The sequence below is a fragment of the Astatotilapia calliptera genome, chromosome 4 (genome assembly GCF_900246225.1).
Source record: "Astatotilapia calliptera chromosome 4, fAstCal1.2, whole genome shotgun sequence".
NCBI classification, from domain to species: domain Eukaryota; kingdom Metazoa; phylum Chordata; class Actinopteri; order Cichliformes; family Cichlidae; genus Astatotilapia; species Astatotilapia calliptera.
In genome coordinates this window covers 26417480-26439825 of record NC_039305.1, presented here as the reverse complement: position 1 = coordinate 26439825, position 22346 = coordinate 26417480, and the positions used below count along the sequence as shown (strand labels likewise).

At 40.5% G+C, this 22346-nt stretch overlaps 1 protein-coding gene and 1 long non-coding RNA gene across 2 annotated transcripts; both read right to left on the bottom strand.

The window, feature by feature from the left end:
• Positions 1–3397: 3397 nt before the first annotated feature.
• rtbdn (retbindin) lies at positions 3398–15386 on the bottom strand. The gene is made up of 6 exons (XM_026165826.1): positions 15125–15386; positions 14067–14228; positions 13848–13947; positions 12921–13049; positions 11981–12077; positions 3398–4802 (listed from the first exon to the last, which is right to left on the bottom strand). The coding sequence occupies exons 2-6, from the start codon at positions 14224–14226 to the stop codon at positions 4455–4457; spliced, it is 834 nt and encodes a 277-aa protein (XP_026021611.1). The 5' UTR covers positions 14227–14228; positions 15125–15386; the 3' UTR covers positions 3398–4454.
• Positions 15387–18931: 3545 nt separating this feature from the next.
• LOC113021274 (uncharacterized) lies at positions 18932–21694 on the bottom strand. Its single transcript, XR_003272274.1, has 2 exons — positions 21364–21694; positions 18932–19978 (listed from the first exon to the last, which is right to left on the bottom strand). It is a non-coding gene; the product is annotated as an uncharacterized LOC113021274 (long non-coding RNA).
• Between the last annotated feature and the right edge of the window lie 652 nt (positions 21695–22346).

The window sequence follows — 22346 nt, the reverse complement described above, 5'->3', positions numbered from 1 at the left end:
CTTCATAGACTGATGTTGAGCTATTGATATTTTTTGAAAGCTTGTGGAAAATCTACTTCCCCAGAAATCTTTGTGTTATTTTAGTCCTTTAACCCTTTAATCAGAAACCCAGCGAGTGGGCATAATCTAGAAAAGGGCTCCAGGACAATGGTGTTGATATGCATGCAAAACTTAATATAGTAAAAATGCATAACACTACAAACCCTTAAGCACAAAGTAATTAAAAAACATTAAAATGCCTGAAACTAAAAACTTTTTTTTTTTCATTTCTCTGATGATTTCTTTGTTTTTGAGTTAATTTAAGGGCTTATTTATGATCAAGTTGAACTAATTCAGTAACTGTGATTTCTCTATCATTTTTTGTATTGTTTTCACACATGTGACACCATCGTTAATGTGTGTGGTGATGGGAGATGTGAGTCTGTCAGGTGGAAGAGAGTATTGCATATACAGCCACTAAGGAAAGAAGTAAGACTGGAGGAACGGGAGTAAAGCTACCAGCAAGTGACGCCTGCTTTTCAGCTTCAGCCTTCCCTGCCCAGTAATCCTCTGTGGGCTAAGTCATCACACCCTACCCTACCCTAAATCTCTATATTGGAGAAAAGTGTGCAAGACTTTTGTGGAAAAAAAAAAGTTTTTGAAGTGTGTTCCCTGATTGCCATGACTCAGAAGAACAATTTAATCAAAAACAAAAAAGACATCATCTAATAATGACATAAAGGGATATGCATGCCTTTAAAATGGACCGCTGTAACACGCTGTTCACCAGAGTCAGTCAATCATCTCTTGTCTGTTTATTATTAGTCCAAAACGGTGCAGCGAGATTGCTGATTGGGACATAAAAAGAGCGATCGTGTTACTTCAGTGTTAGCAGCCTCGCACCAGCTCATTACACAATTGTATAAAGTGGCATTGCTTGTGTTTAAAGCTTTTAATGGTCCTGTACCTGTGTATGTGGTACACAGGCTGTGCCCATACGCTCCATCCAGATGATCAAGGGTATCTTCTTCATCACTCCTGATCATGTCGTGGCTGAAGCTTAGTTTAAAAGGGGCTCATGCTTTTGCTGTTGTTGCACCAAAACTCTGGAATGACCTCTGAGTGACCTCAGACATCAGCTATGACTGCTTTTAAATAAAAACTGAAGACAAACTATTTCTGACTAACCTTTGGAAAGAGTCTATCTCAGCTGCTAGAAATCTATTTATTATGTTTTATTTTAGTGTAAAGCAGTTTGATTTTAAATGTGCTAAAGAAATAACATTTACTAACTGACTTTCTTATTACCCCGATTGCCTAGGTTTAGTGTTAGGGTTAGGGTTGTACCCTCAGTGGGCGTGTTTGCGGAGTTCTAGAGTGCTCTGTGCTTTTCAACGATGAGAGCAGGTTAACCCTGAGCTCATGTGATAGACATGAAAGGGTCTGGAGAAGTCATGCTGCCTGTAACACCATTCAGCATGAACAATTTTGTGGTGGATCAGTGATGGTCTGGGAAAGCATATCGATGTAGGGCTGCACAGACTTCTGCAGGGCTCTGTGCCATTCGAACCCTGTCTCTAGCTGCCTTTTGCAATGTGAAGTTTATTTAGTAGTGCGTGATCAAAGATGGGACTTTATAGAACAGCTAAAATATGGTTTTCATAACTTAACTAGCCAATACTTTAGTTTAATTTTTGCGTTATAGAAGAAACCAGTTGAAATGTCATTAAAAAATAATTAAAAAAAAAACTTTAATAGCTTTTAAGATATTTATGTTCAAACATTACATCAGATTTTAATGAGCATGAAAAAGGGGTGCCTGAAAACAGCTGGTTGGAACTTTGTAAAAAAACAAACAAAAAAAAAACAATATCTTGAAAAGTATTTGATACATCAAGTACCATAAAATGGGAAATGGTATATGGTCGAGCAGAAAGTGAATGTGGTGCAAGGAGAGAATTCCAAAGACGAGAGGCCACTCGACCTAAAGTTTCGAAGCCCGCGGTGACCACTCAAGCAGGTGGTGTAATAGGAGTAACAGGTAAGGAGGATTTCAAAATAGGGAAAGGAGCGGCAAAGTTTATGGAGAGACCTGAAAGAGTCAAAACCTTAAAAGCTTAAAACTAAAAAAAATGAAGATATGAAAAGACCTGTTTCCAAGTCCCAAGGTAATCTCCTTCACCCATAGTGAGCGAGACAGCCCTGGACAGGACCCCAGACCATCACAGGGTTAACACAAGCCTACAGTCGTAAATATTAATGGTTAGTTTATACAGTTCCCTGTTTTTCCACATTAGGGACTCTTTCTCTGACGGTTGATAATGAGTATATTGGATTTATTTGATCCCTGTTAAATATAAAAGAGTCACTATAGCTAAAAACTGTTAAAGGAGGACTTTTCAATAACCTGGAAATCTCGAAATTGTTGATGATATATCACTCCAATAATTCCCAACTCTTTTCTTAACTGCTCATCTAATTCTGACCTGTGAATTGTTTGCACATTTGCATGAATAAAGCCAACACTTTTCTAAAAGGCGCTGTGGATGCAGATACAGTGGGGCAAAAAAGTATTTAGTCAGCCACCGATTGTGCAAGTTCCCCCACCTAAAATGATGACAGAGGTCAGTAATGTGCACCAGAGGTACACTTCAACTGTGAGAGACAGAATGTGAAAAAAAAAAAATCCATGAATCCACATGGTAGGATTTGTAAAGAATTTAATTGTAAATCAGGGTGGAAAATAAGTATTTGGTCAATAACAAAAATACAACTCAATACTTTGTAACATAACCTTTGTTGGCAATAACAGAGGTCAAACGTTTACTATAGGTCTTTACCAGGTTTGCACACACAGTAGCTGGTATTTTGGCCCATTCCTCCATGCAGATCTTCTCGAGAGCAGTGATGTTTTGGGGCTGTCGCCGAGCAACACGGACTTTCAACTCCCGCCACAGATTTTCTATGGGGTTGAGGTCTGGAGACTGGCTAGGCCACTCCAGGACTTTCAAATGCTTCTTACGGAGCCACTCCTTTGTTGCCCAGGCGGTGTGTTTTGGATCATTGTCATTTTTTTTTCACATTCTGTCTCTCACAGTTGAAGTGTACCTCTGGTGCAAATTACTAATAATAATAATAATACATTTTATTTAAATAGCGCCTTTCAAAGCACCCAAGGACACTGTACAACAGATAAAAACTGGAAATATACACAATGATAAAAATAGAAGATAAAATTACTGACCTCTGTCATCATTTTAAGTGGGGGAACTTGCACAATCGGTGGCTGACTAAATACTTTTTTTGCCCCACTGTACCTGCTGTTACCAGAAAGCATGTATGAAATCTCACCTACTATATAAAGTAAACTAAAAGAAAAAAGGGAGAGAAACCACAAAAAAGGCACGTGAAACATCGGGAATGTTTAGAAATGTTTTTATTGAGAATGAAAAGAAAAGCACAGAAACACCCATTTCAGCAAGCTTATGGTAAATCAAACAAATTAGTTCTCCCTTTTTGTTTTCTTATAAAACATTTACATCTAACAGTTCCCAACTGTAGAAACACATGGCCTACTTATAAAACACCCACAGTACATCAGTGATACATGACCGAACTACCGGAGCAACCTTATCTGGCACGGATACGGCCCCTGCTGATTTACTCCGATGTTGTTTCTGAATACTAAACCTTCCCCTCAGGTATTAGGCGCTGTTGTTCTCATACCAGAACACTTGCTTTCAGGTCAGTTAACTGTGTTGGAAAAATCTCAGATACATTCAAAATTATGATTAAAACTTTTGACGTTCTCCACTATCATAAACTCCATGACAAGCAGACTGCACATTATGGAATCACAGGACTAATTAATGCATTTAACAAGTGACTAAAGCACAAATCAAAGCCAGCTAGTAGACAGTTGAGATACGGTAAGTAGCGGGATGGTGATATATTGTTTTCAACATTGTCATGAAATGTAGTACTTTGGGTTTGACATGTTTGACTCATGCAGAAGTGCTAATACTGCAGGACTTTTACCATGTGACCACATGTTACACTGAGCCATAAAAGCAAATTCCCACTAAAGATGCTCTTGATAGCTGGCAATAAAAACATTTTGCAGCCATCATGGGATGTCTTAAGTGTATTTGTTATTGAGCCCTTTCAAAATATTGAGACTACTCAGCTTTGAGTAGTCTTCTTAAATTCATTTGAAAAAATTTTCTTGGTGTTTCGTTTAATCCTGGCTGTTCAAAGAATCGATCGGGTGTTCATAAGCTTGTCACTTAAATCAGATTATCAGATCATTTTTGTAAATCAAAGAAGTTATGCCTGCGATTTGAAGATAGTAATGAGAGCTTAAATTTGTATGGTTTAGTTTAGTTAGAGGAGAAAGGATATAACTCCCTTTCAAGGGATTGATTTTTGTATATGACGATCTAGAGGATTATCACTAAGAATACATGTATCACCATCTACAAACCGCTGCCACTCCCCTCCACGTCTTCCACTTCCACCGAGCGCTTACGCAGCACGGAGTTTCCCATTCTGGGCTGCACGGGCAGCTTGGCCTGGCAAGGGGCCCGGTACTGAGGCAAGCCGGTCTTGGTGGTATCCAGCTCCTCCGGGTCGTCTTGCTGGGCTCTGAGAGCGGCGATCACGTCCTTGTCCGAGGGGCTGAGAGTCAGGCAGCCGCAGGGACGAACGCCTTCGACATCCACTCCGATTTCTCCGGCCTCTCCAACCTCCTCCGGCTCATCCTCGACCGTCATGAAGGCATCACCCCACAGGCTTTCGCAGAGATCTCTGCCGTGCTGGTACATCTGTAGGTGTGCAGAACACAAAATTTATGCAGATTATTTTTCTCTGCCATCCACAGAGATACAACCTTGACTTTTAGTGCCAGCATTCAGAATTCAGCTTTAATACCAAATATTAGAAAACAAAAAGCAAGTGTTTTATTACATCTTTATCATTTCTGCTGGTACCCTCAAACAAACCACAGAGAAGCTTTATACTGCCTCTCTGCACTCACCTCCAACAGAACTGAGGTTTCATCCTGTTAAAAGGGAGTTTTTACTTCCCACTTTTGCTAATTGTTTGCTCATTTGATTGTTGGGGTTTTTCCCTTTGCATCTGTAGGTTCTTTACCTTACAATAGAAAGCTCCTTGAGGCAACTGCTGTGATGTAGCACTACATAAATGGTAGGCACAAAAAGTCGGTACCTTACAGTTACAAGACTGAAAACACCCATGTGGACGTGCAGACCTTTTAATTAAAAAAATAAAATAAAATAATGAAAAGGGGAAAATGTTAACTAGATACCACCGCAAAGCATAAGGCGATTATTTTTTTCTATTCACAGTTTTCTGTAATGTTTAAATATTCAGATTCAGCACAATCTACTAATGCCCAGATTTGCATAAATTTCCATAACAGAAATCTGAACACTGGGTAGAGCTGGCTTCAGAGTCAGCGGTTCTTCATTTTGCTGGCACATTACACAAAGTTTTTCTTTTTCTTTTTTTTCCCACTGATAGGATTTTGTACATTTTTTTTTAATGTAAATCAGAGGAACAAGGCGAAAAATCATTTGTTCTGCATGGTTTTAAGATTAAAAGAGTCTGATTTATAGAATAAATTAAACCCTTCAGCATACAAACAGTGCTTTAAAAAAAGATCTACAAAAATATATATTTTACTTTTAAAAAAAAAAAAGGAAACTATTATTAGAAGGCAAAAATACGAAATGACAGACAACCTCCTTTTGAATAAATTAAATTATGTATTTCTTGTATTATATGTAATGTTTTATTTAATTTGATTAAAGCATTTAAAGACTAGCTTGAATAAAATCCTAGGGGAAAATGTAACATTTAACTCTTTAACATGTATTATATTTGAAGCCTCTACATCATCAGTGTGACTTTTAAATTGCACAAAATTCCAGGTATAACAAACATGATACAATTAAAATTAAATAATGCAAATTTATGTTTTTTGGTTGTTCTTTTTTTAATTTGTCAGAAGGTTCAATAAACACTCCCACTTTAAAAAAAAAAAAAAAGATTCTGGCAATTATTTCAGGGTTCAGACTTTACAGGGTTAAACAAACATCCAAATGTGCATTTTTGGACACATTTTCTTAAAAACAATCTCACGTGTCTCGTATACAAAAATGCACCAGCACATTTAAAAGCAAAATGTTTTTTGCCTTAATGCAACTAACAGTTTCAGCTGCTATTAAATACATGTATCGAAGTAAAACCTACAACTTACCACTGAACAGTAGTGTACAAGTATTACCATAGTAACTGTTAGAGTCATGCTCAGTATTTAAAAGTGAAGCTATGAATCCTTCATCTTGCCCAGGTATGCTTGGAAAGGAAAGCTGTGTATTCTCTTACACAGCTTTTTGCTTTTCCTCCTAATTTTCTAATTATATGTCAGACCTGCAGAATTATGTTACTCTTAACTCTTTCCCCCCTAAAAAAAAACGACCTCCCCATGTGCCCTTAATGATGACATTTGACACCTCAATATATGCCAAGAAACATGAATTGACGACCAAAGGTGAGCTTTAAAAGCAGAAATCGCTAACGTCTGATACACACCCATTTTTTCCTGAAAGCAGGCCTGAAATGTGATAAAAGATGCTCGGTTCAGAAAAGAATAACAAAGGTTAACTGTTGTTCAAATAAAACAGAATATATTGCAAACACAGCATTTCATATGTAGCCCAGCAGCACAGCAGCGATCGTGGCTCAATAGTTGGGTGTTCGTCATGTAATTGGAAGGTTGCCGGTTCGAGCCCCGGCTTGGACAGTCTCGGTCGTTGTGTCCTTAGGTAAGACACTTCACCTACCGCCTACTGGTGTTGGCCAGAGGGGCCGATGGCGCGATATGGCAGCCTCGCTTCTGTCAGTCTGCCCCAGAGCAGCTGTGGCTACAACTGTAGCTTTCCTCCACCAGTGTATGAATGTGAGAGTGAATGAATAATGGTATTGTAAAGCGCTTTGAGGGTCCCGAAAAGCGCTATATAAATGCAATCCATTATTATTATTAACGAGCAAGCAAAATTTCAGATTCTGGGATTTAATCTTGCAAAAGATGTATGATAAAGGGCATATGTTACACTATTTATGTGAAAGTGTAAAATCCATTAACTGAAGCATTATTGTTACACGCTGCTGCTGTGTAACATTAGCATTTATTGACTTTTCCATCTCAGAGCAGCACTGGCCTTGAACAAAGCACCTGTTCCAGGTGTAAGAGGGGAGCTGCAGGCGCCGGGCAGCTGCTCTCACAGGCTGCTTTTGTCTGCCTCTCCTGCCTCCCTTCACCTACACCAGCCTTGAAAGCAAATCACAAGACACGACCTTGAAAAGCTCGCACTTGTATCTGAAAGAATTCATCTCGGTGCCACCTTTGCAGTCCCCGACAAGCCGCGCAGAGCAGAATCTGAAAAGTTTGCTGGCAGCACCTTTTGTGTCTCCGTCTGACAGAAAATTCATTACAGCACTCTCTGTCTTTATAAAGTTATACTCTGAGGGGAAAGTCTAGTTACTGCTGACATTAGCACCAGAGTTTCTGGGGCGTGAAAAGAGGGGGGAAAAAAAAAGGAAAAAGGCGCTCCTCTTCTAATAAGACACAAATACGGATTAAAGGGGGGATACTGCACAAGTAACACCAAATCACAATTCAACATTTAAGCCGTTTAGCTGTAAATGGTTTATGCCTACAAGCTTAGAAATAGTTAGGAAAGCAAATTAGCAAAGTTTCAGTTGCGCGCACACACACACACACACACACACACTCGCTTTTCTGTGTTTAAGCTCTCGATCTCTCTCCCCAGTGACAGCCTCATAACCAGTCATTAAGATGTGCTGCCAAGTAACCATCACCTACTCTTGTACCCCTCCCACCTCCACCGCCCCTTGCTTTTTGCTGCACTCACTGTTTGTACATCTCTCCCCTGTTTCTCTGTAGCACACCCCCACCCAAACGTCTGCTTCCTTTCATCCTCCTGTCTGTTGGGGGATTAAGACTGAGTCACGCAGAGTGCTCAGAGAAGAAGAAAAAAAAAAAGTAATATGTTTACCGTGTTGGAAGGACAAACAGGATGATGGCTATTTCTCGCCACTACAAGCTCTCTGTCTGACACTTAGGTCTTATCGCAGCAACCCTATAACACATACAAAGGTATACACACACACACACACACACACACACACACACTTCCACTATTCCTCAGGCGGACGTGGTTTGCTGCCAAAGCTAATTCAGTATGAGCACGAGTGGCTTTAGATGACATGGTGTGATCAAATAAGTGAGATACAGAAATTTCCTGGGGCTCTGCGCTGTCCTCTTCGCCCTTATTTAATTCTGCCCTTCACCATCCGAAACCGAACACATTACACCTGATGTGCAAAAAAAAAAAAAAAAAAAAAAAAAAAGCAACAGAAGAAATTATTTTAGCTTTCAGTCATGATCAGAATGAGTTTTTTGACTAAACCAATAAAAACTAATCTCAGTATATGAATGACTGAAGAAATGAAATTTGGAATAATACTATTAGAATCTGTGATCAAATTATTCATAGCATAGTACAATGACAGTTGTAATGTCCATTATTTGAAAGGATGGTGCTTTTAAATCAGGGATGTCAAACTCATTTTACAATGTGAGCCACTTTGATCTTAAGAGGGCCGGACCAGTGAGAAACTCGCCTTTCTGTCTGTGTAAATAAGTTTCACTGGACATATCTAACATGAGAAGAAAAGTGCACAAAGAAGAGCAGTTTCAACACTACATCTCACGTTTTTGTGTGTCATAAAGAAATGCTGCTGTAGCAATTTAAGAAATCTGTTAGCATGACTTTTTGGGCTGAAATTGTAAGAAATACGAGGTAAAATTACACAAAAGGGTCTTGTAGCTCATTGGACAGAATTTTCTGTAATTTAAGAAAATACCCGCCCCCTTTTCTTGCAAGTAACTGTTTATCTATTGGTTAATACTTTGGTGCAGTATGAGGTCTTCATCATTCGAAAAACTATGAAAATACTGTTTCCAAACATTTTCCAAAACCGTCCAGTGGGGCAAACTGGTGTCTTTACCAGATTTTGGCTCTCGGGCCTTATTTTTGACACTCCTGCTTTAGATCTAAGCTGCTAAATGACAATACGATAATTTGAATTAATGACATCATGACAAATGTGGATGATTGGAAGAAGAAGCGACAAAGAATTACATTTGTTTTTAAGGCTGACTTAGCATTACTGTATTGTACTTAATTACTTTAGGTAGACTTAAGAATGGGAACACAGGTTAGATGGAGCCATGAGACAGGCAGATAAAATGATGATGGAAACACCACCACTTTTATAGAAAAGCAACTATGATGAACAACAACTAAATTCCTCAAACAACACGTCATTTTCCCTTTGTTTTTAGATGAAAAATCTGAGCCAGGGTTGATTCTTATTTTTCAATGACAGAACACTAGACCAGAAGAAAAAAAAATCCTAACTGCTGTGTAGGTTTGTGGTTTCTCGTTTTCCAATTTTTCAGGGCCACAAACTTACAAAGCAATGCAGTGAATGGAAGATGCAATATTTCTGCTATTACTAAATGGCTATTATTCAGCTTTTTTGGCCATGTTCACATAAGAACCTTGTATGAATATTGCAAAATAAAGTATTACTACTATTTAATTATACAGGCAATTTAATAGGACACAGGTCCAGCTAAATTTGCTACCATTTCTTCCCTTTTATCCAAGCTAAGCTTCTACTGGTATCTTTGAAATCTATAGCATTTCCCCCCAATCCCTACAAACCATTAGTTCACTATATCTTATCGACAGATGCTGTTGTTGTTGTTCAAGCACAGACGTTCTGTGCTGTTCTTTGTAGACATAACCTCATTCCCACTGCATCAGGAGCAGGGAAAAAAAAGTGTCTAATGCTGAGATAAATCAGACCTTGGCTGGCAAATAATGTAACCAATGAGTACAAAAAGAGAGCGAGACAGTGAGCGTGCCAGAGGGATTTTTGCATGCAAAGGATGTGTCTGCGGGTGCTTATGCATGCTTTTAAAAGTATCCGCTTGTCTCTATGCAAATCGACATCTACTGCTTTCAGCTTTTACAAATAATAACTGTATGGGTGTGTGTTTATCCAGCAGACACCCACGTGCACCAACATTGGGTGGAGTGGAGCTGAGAGTGTTTTAGTGTGATGTCTGAGCGGCTGCTTGTGTGCAGCAGGTCTGAGGTGAAATCTCCCATCTCTGCTGGCTGAGGAGGAAAACACAAAGTGTTACCGTTTTGACCTCCAAAAACGGGAGGCAGCCACTTGTTTGTGGCCCCTGTAAAGAGGGCTAGTTTGCTTGAATGCACTGAATGCGTACCGACGAGCTGTCTGAAACACTCTGTTTTGAGAGCTGCTTAAATTTATTGGAAGTATTTTTTGCACCATTAGTGTTGCCCTACATTAAAATGGGCCAATAAAAGCACAGAAAACACACCGTGACAGAGACACACTCAAACACTCCCCAAACGTCTCTTTTTGCTTTTACTCTCTTCTCACAAATGTGTAATTTCCAATAATCATCTAATATCCCCCAGACAGCCTTAATAGGCCTGGCGGCTGTGGGTGTGTGCTCATCTGTCACTGTGGTCCTCTCGCTCTCTCTCCCTGTGCTTGTTTGAGATAAATGCGAGTGAAATCAAGAGAAAGCACACTCTCGGATATATTAAGATATATGAGTGGTGTATGGTGTATACCTACTTATTTTCTAGCAGGCTTTGCATATATTCACATCTAAATCCCCTCTGATGCACAACAGACATCCTGACATTGGAGAGTGCAGAAACAGGTAGAAGTGCTATTTTTTCCCCTTCTAAGTATAGCAAAGGCATGATATCCCTGTCTGATGTTGGGAAGCCAATCAGAGGACCCAGGAAGTATTTGCTTCTCTTCAGATAGTCAGAGAAAAAAAAAAAAATCAATGGAGAACAGTCAAGTTTCACTTTAAAACAAGATGAGCTAACAGCGACAAACTCTGGCTTATGCTAAAAACTACAGTACTTTATTGTATACTCCCAACCTTCAACAAGTCACTGCAGATGACCCCACCTCCTCGAGCCTGGTTCGGCCAGAGATTTCTTCCTGTTAAAAGGGAGTTTTTCCTTCCCACTGTCTCCAAGTGCTTGCTCATAGGGGGTCGCCTGGAGTTTTCTCTGCATTACTGATGTGACTATTATTGTGTTTGGTGTTATATGTATAATTTCATTGAAATTGAATAGATGTGCAAAGTGAGAGAACAGATGTCTAATTTTCATGTGTATCAAAGGAGGAGAAGTTTGACATTGTAGAGAAGGGGAATGTGAGCCCATAAGATCCACCCACCTACTATTTAAACATTTTTATTATGAGGAGGAGCCAATCAGAAGAAAGCTTGCCTGAAAGATGTGAGAGGAGTTAAAACGACTTGTTTCTTGCAGTAGATGGACTAAGAGATTGCACCAAGGTTGAAGATGGAACAGATATTTTTCTGAATTATGAAATAGGTGAGAGTCCAAAAATAAAAATAAAAATGTGAGAAAAAAAAAAAACAGGTCCCTTTATGTGTATATTTACTTCTTCAGGCACCACTGCACCATTGGACATGGTCTATAGATAGAGTGTCATTGCCTGTGAAGCGTGAGTCATTTTGCTGCTGGTCTCAGCTGCGCACACCAGCACCCGTTTGTCACTCTTTTTCAATCACCCAGCTGGCCTCTGCCCACTGAAGCAGGGCCCAGCCTTTTCACACTTCAGCCAAAATGAAATTTATTTTATTTATTGATTATTCTCTGCAAGAAAATCTAGTAGACTAATCAGTTTTATTATCCATTTTCTATTAGTTGCCATGTAACCAAAAAAACCCAGTCTAAAGACAAAAATAGCTTTAGGTTCAATATATCCGGTTAACTTGTTAATCTTGCTTAAAGCCTACCTGCTGATACTGAACACAGTTTCCAGTGCAGTTCTGTCCCCTGGGGTCTCTGGCCCAGTTACGGGCACAAGTCAAATCCATCCTGCAGGCATCAAACCTGAAAGAACAAATGTGAATGTTGAAAAATGTAAATGACAAAACAAACAATTACTCTTTTATTTAAATGATTTCTCTTGAGATTTATTTTTTATTTTTTACCTGAGCTAGATAAATTTAACAAAAACCAATAAAAAAAAAAAAAACATCTTAGCGACTTTCTTTCGGAGCTTAAAATGAAAAGATTTCACTTTCATGCTAAATATAAAGTTACCAGCAGCTTCTTACATAAGCTGAGTATTAAGACTGGAAATAGCGCATCGTAAGCTTGTTAATCCTTATGTTGTTTGTCTAATGTTCACAAAAATCCAGTGTGAAAGCGACAAGCGGTGTTTTAATGAGCTGTTAGACTCTAGGATCTATAAGTTTCTGGAGTATCTTTCTGAACTTATATATATTTTTCAAATGTACTTGAATAAAGCCACATTTTCTAGTGTCTGTGCTAAGCTAACAAGCTTCTAGTAGCATCATTCATCCTAAGCCAACTCTTAACAGAAAAGGCAAAAAGAATATTTTCCAAAATGTTAAGTAATTTTTTAAGTATTTTTGCAGAGAGCAGCCCTTTAATTCTTTACAACACTCTTACACTTATCTTTCCAGTGTTGTCTCATTTTTTCTTTCTTTCTTTCTTTCTTTCTTTTTTCTTACATAGGACCCATGAAATGAAGCTGTTTGTGTTAGGCTTTGTGTGTTTGCCACCTTCTTAAAAAATAAAAAAAATAAAACATACAGTTTTATTGGACACTCTATCTTAGCACAGTATGCTGTTGTCCAAGATAGGGATCCCTTCGCTGACAGGGGATTTAGACTTTAGTTTGTTTGGTAACGTGCTTGGCAGCCTCACCAATCACGGCAGAAGCTATGGCAGAGAGGAACAGCCTGGATGTATGAGCTGCGCTGAGGATGAGGCCAGCGAGCAGCGTCAGGGGAGCAGCGGTAAAAACACAGCACGCGCTTCAGGAAGCCTTCACACCTGGGAAGACACAAGAGGTCATGTTTGTTACTGACCAGCGAAGTCTGTATTAAACTTGGAACAGCCGGTCACAAGACAGGTCAAGAAAACAACGTTAAATAAGATGGGGAGTACGAGCAGTTGATTAGTATCATTGCTGCTGTTGATCCCTTAAGTATGTTTGCCCAGCTTTGGTTAATGCTACTTAAATGCCTCTTTCAATTTGACCTACTTGATCATGTGTTTGCTGTTGCTGTCTGTAAACTGGCAGCCTCTTTGTCTAAGGTGCCGTTTGTTATTTCAGAAAATCCATCCTTATTGGCTCCACTAACACACTAAAATTCTGTACTGACTACATGCACAGGCCCTTACTGTTAACGATAGATTATACAGAGCCAATGAAGAACTAGATCAAACACAAAGCCATTAAATGTGAAATAAGCTAATAAAAGCAAGCACTAGTGATTTTAAGCTAATATGTAGCAATAAAAACAACTATAATATTGACTTATTTTACATATTATCTCTCGGCTTAAACAGCTCATGTTCAAACTTGTCATTTCTAGTTGTATTTCTGGACACCTGATGACTTTAAATTCAGTAGTGACTCTCTTTTAGGTCAATTTTTGGTCTCCACCAGTCATTAATTGGTGGTTTTTAGCTTTTTCCTGACAACAGCAGTCTGATGAGACTGAAAATACTGATAAAAATACAAATGGATAACTGAAGCAGTAAAATATCACCATTAAGAGGCAACAACGGGCTAAAACAGCAGATGAATAAAATATTGAGGACACTAGAAGGGTGGTTAAGGCTTACTCAGGGCTGAGGGACCCACACTTGTCCCAGGGTTCATTCTGATTATTGGCAGAAGGAACATGAGAGATGTCCTGGATTTGTTCTTGTGTGCAGCAGCTATCTGTAGCAGCAACAAGAGAGAAACACATCAACGTGGGCCTGTTCTTAGATTTAATTTGAGATTTAATTTGTTCTCCAACATCTCCAAGATTTACAGACTATGAAAATGAGATCACTCACTGTCTGCATACAGAGAGCACTCCGTCAGGTGTGGCTCCGGGCTGGGCGTGGCCTTGTGTTTACCATCTTGAAGACACACCCCCTCCGAGCGGGTCCCGCCAATCAGGGCGGCCGCCAAAACCACGCAAATTAATAGCGAAGAGGATGAGGTGAGGTCCATCTCTGTAGATACAAACACATGAACAAGAGTGTTCAGCATAGAAAAAAACAACACACACACACACACAGTCCCGAATCATTACAAAAACAGAACTAAATGGTTTGCACTACGTCAAATAATAATAACAATAATAACTGAAAGGTTTGCTAGAGGGGTGGGAATCAAACATAATGGATGCAAAAGGCTGCAATTAAATCTGTTCCATCCACCCACAGAGTCAGTCTTATGGCATACGCTGAGTTACAGAGTATAAGTGAGATACCAGCGCCGGCTGTTTAGCTCCATGTTGAGCTCTCTGTGTGGTGACCTAGTATAGACAGGGTGAGCCTAATTAGTTGGAACTAAGGCACTGTGCTGACATGGCTGACATGCGTAGTCGTTTAATCTGACAGGCTTGCGGTCGATGTGTTGCCTACATGACGCGATCAAACAAATCTGCTGAACGCGGGGACATGGCCCCGAGCAGGTGGCCCCGACTTTACGCATGAGAGAGCCGCTGAAAATATAATGTAGAAATAACCTTTTTCTCTCCTTTACAGCTTTTCAGAATTTTTTTTCTGTCGGTTATTAAGAAGGAAACAAAGCACACGTGAAGGCTTCAAAACTACAACTAAAAGTCTACGCAGATCATTTTAATGCTCCAAAAAGCTGCGAGTCAAAGATTTTAAAGCGCAGTTATGGGGAAAGGGGGGTGGGGTCGCGGGCTCATTAGTGAGTTTATAGACAGGAGAAGACAAACCCCATCTGCTACAAAATATCCATCCAACATCGCGCGAACAGGTAGGCTAAGAGGTGTGACCCTCTGTGCTCTGTGTGGATATTCTTCTTCTAAATTGTACCTCAAGATTACAAAAACCCGGTGGAGCTTAGTCTCTCCGCACATCCATGTGGGTTTTACCTGTAGGCGGGAATAAATGCGGCTCCGTCCGGATTAGTTTGGTTGTGTTCGCGGGTCTCCTCGTTGTGTTGCTGTGGCTCCAGTCACCGCCGTGCTCGGTGCTTCGGTCTCCTCTTCTCGGTCTCTGCGTCTGTGTACTGGCTCTGATCTCTGCCGCCCGGGGGCCCACTGCTCGCCACTTTGTCACCGGTTTATATGAAGGACGTTTCAGTCCCGTCCAGCAGGCAACTCACCCCCTCCCTGCTCTGCCCCATTCTGGGAAGCCCTCTCTCTCTCTCTCTCTCTCTCTCTCTCTCTCTCTCTCCATCCCTCCCTCCGTTGCATGCGCGCACGCACACACACACAGAAAAGACCGGACTCCCTCTTTGTTAATCTCCCAATAGGATGTTTACCAAATCCTCCTTGTTATCAGCTTTCCTTCTACCCTTCCGAGTAATGCCTTTGGTTGGAAAAACGGGAGAAATGAAATGTCATGAAAACACGCGAGCGTTCAACTTAACTGCCCTTCATTTTTACAGGCTCAATCGCAGGTGGTGCTGAGTCACACCTGTCCTCCATATTCACATACACACAGTGAGGTCAGGACTTCTTTTTTTTTCAGATAACAGGGTCAGAGGAGGGTACAGCTGAGATTTAATACCGCATGATATGCTGAGGACAGTGAACACAAATCTCTGCGGGAACAAAACACCGTGAACTCACCGCGAAGCTGCTGCGCACTGCAAACTCAAAGGCAGAGTTTAGTGCACCTTATTTTTCTCTTGTGTTTTAGAGGATGCATGTGGGTCATTTGTGTGAAAGAAAATAAAAAAATAGGAGTCAGTGACCTTACTGGAAGTACTAGCAGAGGTTGAATTCTCCAAAAGCATGTTATCAATTTTAGATTTGCTCAAGGACTGCCTCGTAGTTTGGGTAGACAGACATGACTTATTTCTCCACCGTGTGTTTTATTGCTCCTGGCTTTTAATCTCACCTCCCCTTGGACCTGCTGTACCAACCTAATCCCTGGCTGGATGCATCTCTCTCTCTCTCTGAGTGCCCTCCCAAGGCTTTCCACCAAATAAGAGCAGATGGAGAGTGTCTTGTGGCCTAGATACATCAGCCTAAAACCAAGACTGTGAAACCGGTGACATGTCTTAGACATGATTGGTTTTGGCAACAAAACCGTGCATGGACAGGAAGGGACCAGACAGACTGGCCGCCAAATAATCATACAGATTGAGCGCAGATGAAATGGTCTCGGTGGAGACTCAGCTGAGATGCGAACTGTACCGGACCCTCATTGCTGAAGGAGGCAATGAGGGTTAGCCGGGGCCCTTTTGTCCACCAGACTGTTTCATAACTGCTGAGGGTCATCACCACAGAACACTTTATTTCTGGGGGTGAGAGCGCAGTGAGTGAGACGTGGACAAACAGCTCTTCAGCTGGTAATTAGAGAGGGAATAACAATATCCTTTGTGAGGAGCTATTCAGGGAAGGGAGAGAGAGGGAGGACAGAGGCTGCTCTCCGTGTACCCTTGTTGTCGTTCTCATTTAACAGGGTTGGGTCTCTGCCTGCGCTTGAGCCTTTAGGCTGGCCCTCAGCTGGCAAAGCAGCATCACCCACCGTTGTTGACTCACTGAGTGCCAAACATTCATTTCCACCATTTAGGGCTTCTTTGATTTGATACACTGACCGATTACTCCCGGGGTGGCAGACGCTCTAAGCAGTCCTGCAGCTGCATGAAATTTTGGAAAGAGAAAGGGTGAGGGGGTTGAGAAGCTTTCTAAAAACTCTTGGTCTATGTTGTGCACAAAAGCCGTTTTTAACAGAGGGTGCTACAGTGGCCAAGGGGGCACCAGAAAGGCTGCGCTAATAGCTCAAGTAGCCGGACTGAAAATTGCATTTGTGAGTTCATGAAAACATACCCAAATAACTGGACAAAGACGTGAAGTAAACAGGAAAACGTGAGTGCAGAAATCGACAACAATCAGTGTTTCCCATCAGCCCGAGTGCATGAAAGCCAGTCAGCAAATGAGCAGAGTTGAGCTATAATTGAGGATGCACTCACAAACAGTTTTTATTAGCAGCTTGATGGCATGTGCAAAGAGCAAACAATAATTGCAATTAATATTGGCTGTGACCACCAACATCACCAGATCTCCTCAGTACACTCGCACACACCTGTGGATTAGGGCTGTCTCTTTGTGTGACTCCATGGTGCTGCTGCTGCAGACTGATCACTGCTCTCCCTGATAATCAGACTGATCCCAGGTGATACTGTGTCATCAGAACCAATAAAGCTTTTGCACAACACTGTAGCACTTGTGCAAATTTACCCAAGGCAAATAAACCAAAGCACTGAAATGCTGGCTGTGTGGGAGGTATACCATACAGATATCCACTCCTCTGTGCTTAATAGTATCTAATTGTCCTAACTGTTAACACAGTGTCCACAGAATAAATTTCAATCAATCTAAACCCGGTCACTTAAATGAAATGTTACTATAAGGGCTTTTTCCTCCCACTGTGCTGCGTCATCCCTTCTTTTAACAACACTCGAAGAGCTTTTTTCTCATTATTACTTGATATACAATTTCAGCAGCTCAACAGTTTCCCACCTCCTTTGTTGCTTTTTTCGTTTCATAATGTGCCAAATGTGCTCAGTGAGTGGCAGGTCTGGGCATATTTGGACTCTTTTTTTTCGCTGTTGGAATGTCATTTGGCACCGTCTTATGAAGCAGGCAAGAGAAAAGATGTCATCTGGAGGACAGCATCTGAGTAGGATTAATGGTGCCTTCACAGATGCTCAAACGACCTGTGCCATGTGCTCCCATAACTGTCACAGATGCTGGCTTTTGAACTGTGCAATAAACGATTTTCAAAACAAATTTCAGGTTTTTGGGTGCTTAGACTTCAGTCTACCTTTAAATGAGTTCAGACCCAGAGAATCAAGAGGTTTCTGGACCTTATGTATACAATGATGTTGTATTCATATAATGGAAGTGCAACTTGTGTGCCAGTAGTTAGCCATCTGTCACTTTGTGACTACTTACCCCATAGCAGGGTTTGGTTGTCATGATGTGGAGTTGGTTCTTCCTATAGTTATCAGTGGGGTTTTAGTAAAAAAATGGCATTTGATAAATGTAAATAGACTTTAATCAATACATTTTCACTGCCTATTTATCCCATGAGTTTAAACATGTTTTTTTGTATTTTTCACAAGTGTCAGTCAAAATGTGATGTCGACAGAATTCACCACTGTCCTCTAATGTGGCGGTAACGAGCCACGTGACAACCAACCTCAGCCTACTCTCCATGTGGAAAAATAGAAGCCCCGTGGTTTATATGAAGACAACATCAGGATATCATTATGTTGTAAACATGGGGAAATCATTCAAAGCTCCTTCATTATTTAGGAAAAAATGATCTCGGCTTATATTCTCAGTGAGGCGTCGTTTATAATAATTTGAACCGTTTAAATGGTACAATGAACTGCTGCTCGGTGCTTTTTCTAACAAAAGGTCAAATTCAGTGACCTTTTAGTTGACAGAAATGTCACTGGTCAAATACCAAATTCTTGTTTTTTGTTGATTTTTTTTTTAGAAAAAAAAAATTAAGTTGCCATTTTTTGCTAACAGGACACATTTCAAATGTCACCAGGAGTCCAGTGTTTGGCAGATGGATGAAGACAGAATCACACTATGATTCATTTGTTCATTACATCAGGAGTCAAAGCACCTGTCACTTTGTGTCCTCCAAATCTTTTTCATTTATATACGTGAAATGCTTGCTGGATTGAACAGAAATCAAAAGAGAAATCTTAAAACTGGAATATATTTGATCATTTATTTAAAGTCAGTGATTCAGCACAGCATTACAATAATTTTCTGTCTCACAAGAAACACTCGAGCGACCTGACATTTTACAGTTTTTACAGTCTGCTGTCACACAGGCTTGTTTTAAACTTAAAAGGCAACTTTCTGATGATTTAAAAAAACAAGAAAGAAACTCATAATACAAGAACAAATTATCAGAGTTCTACTTGTTAGTCACAGAACATCGACATAGCTCTAATCATCGTTCTTTAAATGCATTTAATGGGTTGAGAAAATGCCACTGTCTTTGTTTTTTAATGTCTGAACTGTCAGACACATTCAGCCTCTAGTGGGCTGGTGGCTCGTTGTCATGAAGTAGTCCCAGTTCTCCACCCTGTGGTCACATGGCAGCAGTGCATGTGATGTATTCACGTCCATTTGTCATCACTCATTTATGATAATGACCTCAGGTTAAGGTGAAAGGCCACCTCCCAGCTTCAGAGAGGAAAGTTGAGATGAGTTGAATGAAGCACCAAAGCTGAGCCCAACCATTTCTGATCTCTTCCGGGCGTTGCTGCCGACATCATCACAGGGTGAAAGCAGTGAGTCCGGGTCTCTGATGAGGCCATCTTTAGTTGCCGTTCGGTCTTGATCTTCGTTCCTGTATTTTTTTCCCCAGGTTCATAGTCAGGGTGGTGACGGCATAAGTGGCCATGATCATCATGGTGCTCCCCACGAACTGCGATGAGGCTCCCCGTTTGGTCACAAACCTCCACCCACGCCTCTGCAGATGAGCATCTGCTGCCTCCATGGTCTGAGAGATGGGCTCCATACTGCAGCTGCTGTTCAGACACAACGAAAAGCTCCTTTAACTCCCGGGAAACAGAAGAATTCAAATCTTGGTGCTTCTGTTTCTCGGATTGGTGGACTGTCTTTCTTGCAGCAGCTCAGCACACCTGCTTACCTTCTCTCGAACATGCTTCTTTATGTACTCTACCTTGTTTGCACACGTCAAATCCTCAGAGCGAGCTCGGTGCCAGGGTACGTCAACAGCACCTGTTGAGACAGAATTAACAAGGTCTGATGCCTGCAGAGCAAGCTGTCCAGACAGGGCTCAATAACAGAACACTGAAGTCAATCAGTCTGACCTTCTCTGTATTTCTGGACCAAGGACAACACAGAGCAGGGAATACAAGCTTTTATGAGCAAGATCCAGATTTGTCCAAATGTGGTGTGTTCATTAAGAAGCCATCAGTAAACAACCATCTACTCTGCACCAAATTAATCCACAAAAAGTCAATTGTGGTCTTTTAACACTTTAATGGTCATAATTTGTTGTTCTCTTGCACTCCACTTACACCCAGAACCCTGAATGATTTGTGGTTTTCTTCTTTCAGTATCGTAATCTAATTACTTTGCATAATATAATGATAAATCCCATAAACCTGATAATGGAATACGCTGGTGATGATGCAGTATAAAGGACTTCTTTTTTGCACATTACGTAACAAGTTGTTACATTTTCTCCACGCTGATACATCACGAGTATAATGGCAACATTTTTTAAATACAAATTTAAACTCTCATCTACTGTGCATGGTGTAATCTGTACCATCAGTTCCAGCCCATCAAACACATTATAGTCTCCATAATCCATAATCCACACTCAGAAAGTATTGATTGCATTCAAATTTTAAGTGTTTCATGTATTCTGGAAAACACTACTGAAAAAAAATGAAAGGGACACTTTTTAATCAGAGCACAGCATCAAGTCAGTTAAACGTCTGTGATGTTGATATTAACTGGTCAGTTTAAGTAGCAGAGGAGTTTCTTAATCAGGTTTAGCAGATTTGGTGTTAGTGGAAAAAACAACAGGTGCACTAAAGGGGCAATAATGAGACTCTGCTGTTTGTGTAGGGACGAACGGATGCACTGCCGGAGCTACAAAACGACCTCCAGCAGGACACTAGTGTAAATGTCTCTAAATAATCAGAAACAGGCTTAATAATGGTGGCCCGACATCCTCTATTTGGCGTTCATCATAGAATACCAAAATTGGCAGATCCACCATTGCAACCCTGTGTTTGTGAACTGCCTGTGACGTCGTTCAGCGTGACAGGTTTGGCGGTAGGTCAGTGATGGCCTGACCCACCATGGAGGGCATCTTGAATTCAGCCCTCTGTAGGTTAATCATTTTCATTTCCATCAAGCAGCATGGCATCCTTTCATTCCTAACACTTTACCCAGTCTGTGAAAATATCCAGCATAAACTTTTTTCCCCATTGAAACCTGAACCTGTCACCAAGATGACATGAATAGTTTGTTACACACTGAAATGGCTGAGTGTGAGATCCCAGCTGGTTCTATAAGTTATGTTCTGTTGTTTTTCCTCTCGTTGCACATTTTTCATCAGTTTTCATGTGTCTCACTTTGTCACTTACCCTTGTCTTTTATCTCAGGTCCACCTCCTCGCTGCTCTCCTGTGTGATTACCTTCCCCATCCTAATGTGTTTCACCTGTGTCTAATTGTCTCCCCTGTGTATTTAAACTGCGTTTTACCTCGGTTCTGCGCCACATCTATCACATTCACAGTGGCTCAGCATTCTTCTTGTGACAGTCTGTGCGTGTTTTTGACCCAGTTCAGTCCCCTGGTTTTTGCTCTGCCTGCTCCTTTGTTTGTTCTGCATGCTCGGTTGGATTGATTACTCCTGTGCCGAACTACAGTTAAGACTTTGAACTTTTACCTCCCCTCTGACACTCTGAAGCTCATCGCTCAATACATGGAGGTTCTTGTTTTGTAGGTGTCACTGAATTCTCTGTCCAGCCCATTCATGTGTTAAAGTAAGAGGCAGTGTTTTTCATTCCTTGTTTTTCTTTTCTATTAGGGTTAGGGTTCAGAAAACATTTAATTTGAATAATCCAAAAATCTATTTTTTGTATGTAAATGTCATCACTAATGAGGATAATATGGTAATAGTGATTCTAGTACCACACATCTAAGCACAGCAGTTATGAACTCTGTCCATTACTTGGAGATACTTATAGGTAAAGACTAAATTGTCAGTAAATACAATGTAATAACTGATAAGTGATTATGAGGATAAACGCTACATCAGATATTATTAGAGGGACTGAAGCTCATGCTAAATTTACTCACACGGCTCTTTTAGAAAATATTTAAAAAATCACTCTTGGGATTTATTTTATAATATTAAAATGTCATATTTCACAGATATAATATACATTTTTTTTAAAAGCGAGGCTTGAAAACAACACTTTGCTGTAGACAGTCTTGCACTATATTAACAGCGTTTTCACTTACTGATGCAAACTTTATGCCAGCTGATTCTTCACATTGTTGTCTTCATCATCACCCTCACCATAACCAGCCTATTGCTTTCTGATGGGACACTGCTGTTGATCT

Excerpts from the sequence above, each read along its gene's own strand:
- rtbdn (XM_026165826.1), bottom strand. The coding sequence starts at position 14,226 with ATGGACCTCACCTCATCCTCTTCGCTATTAATTTGCGTGGTTTTGGCG. Across the intron at positions 13,948-14,066 it reads GTGCTCTCTGTATGCAGACA|ATAGCTGCTGCACACAAGAA; the intron begins GTGAGTGATCTC and ends TTGCTGCTACAG. Across the intron at positions 4,803-11,980 it reads ACTGTGTTCAGTATCAGCAG|ATGTACCAGCACGGCAGAGA; the intron begins GTAGGCTTTAAG and ends GCACACCTACAG.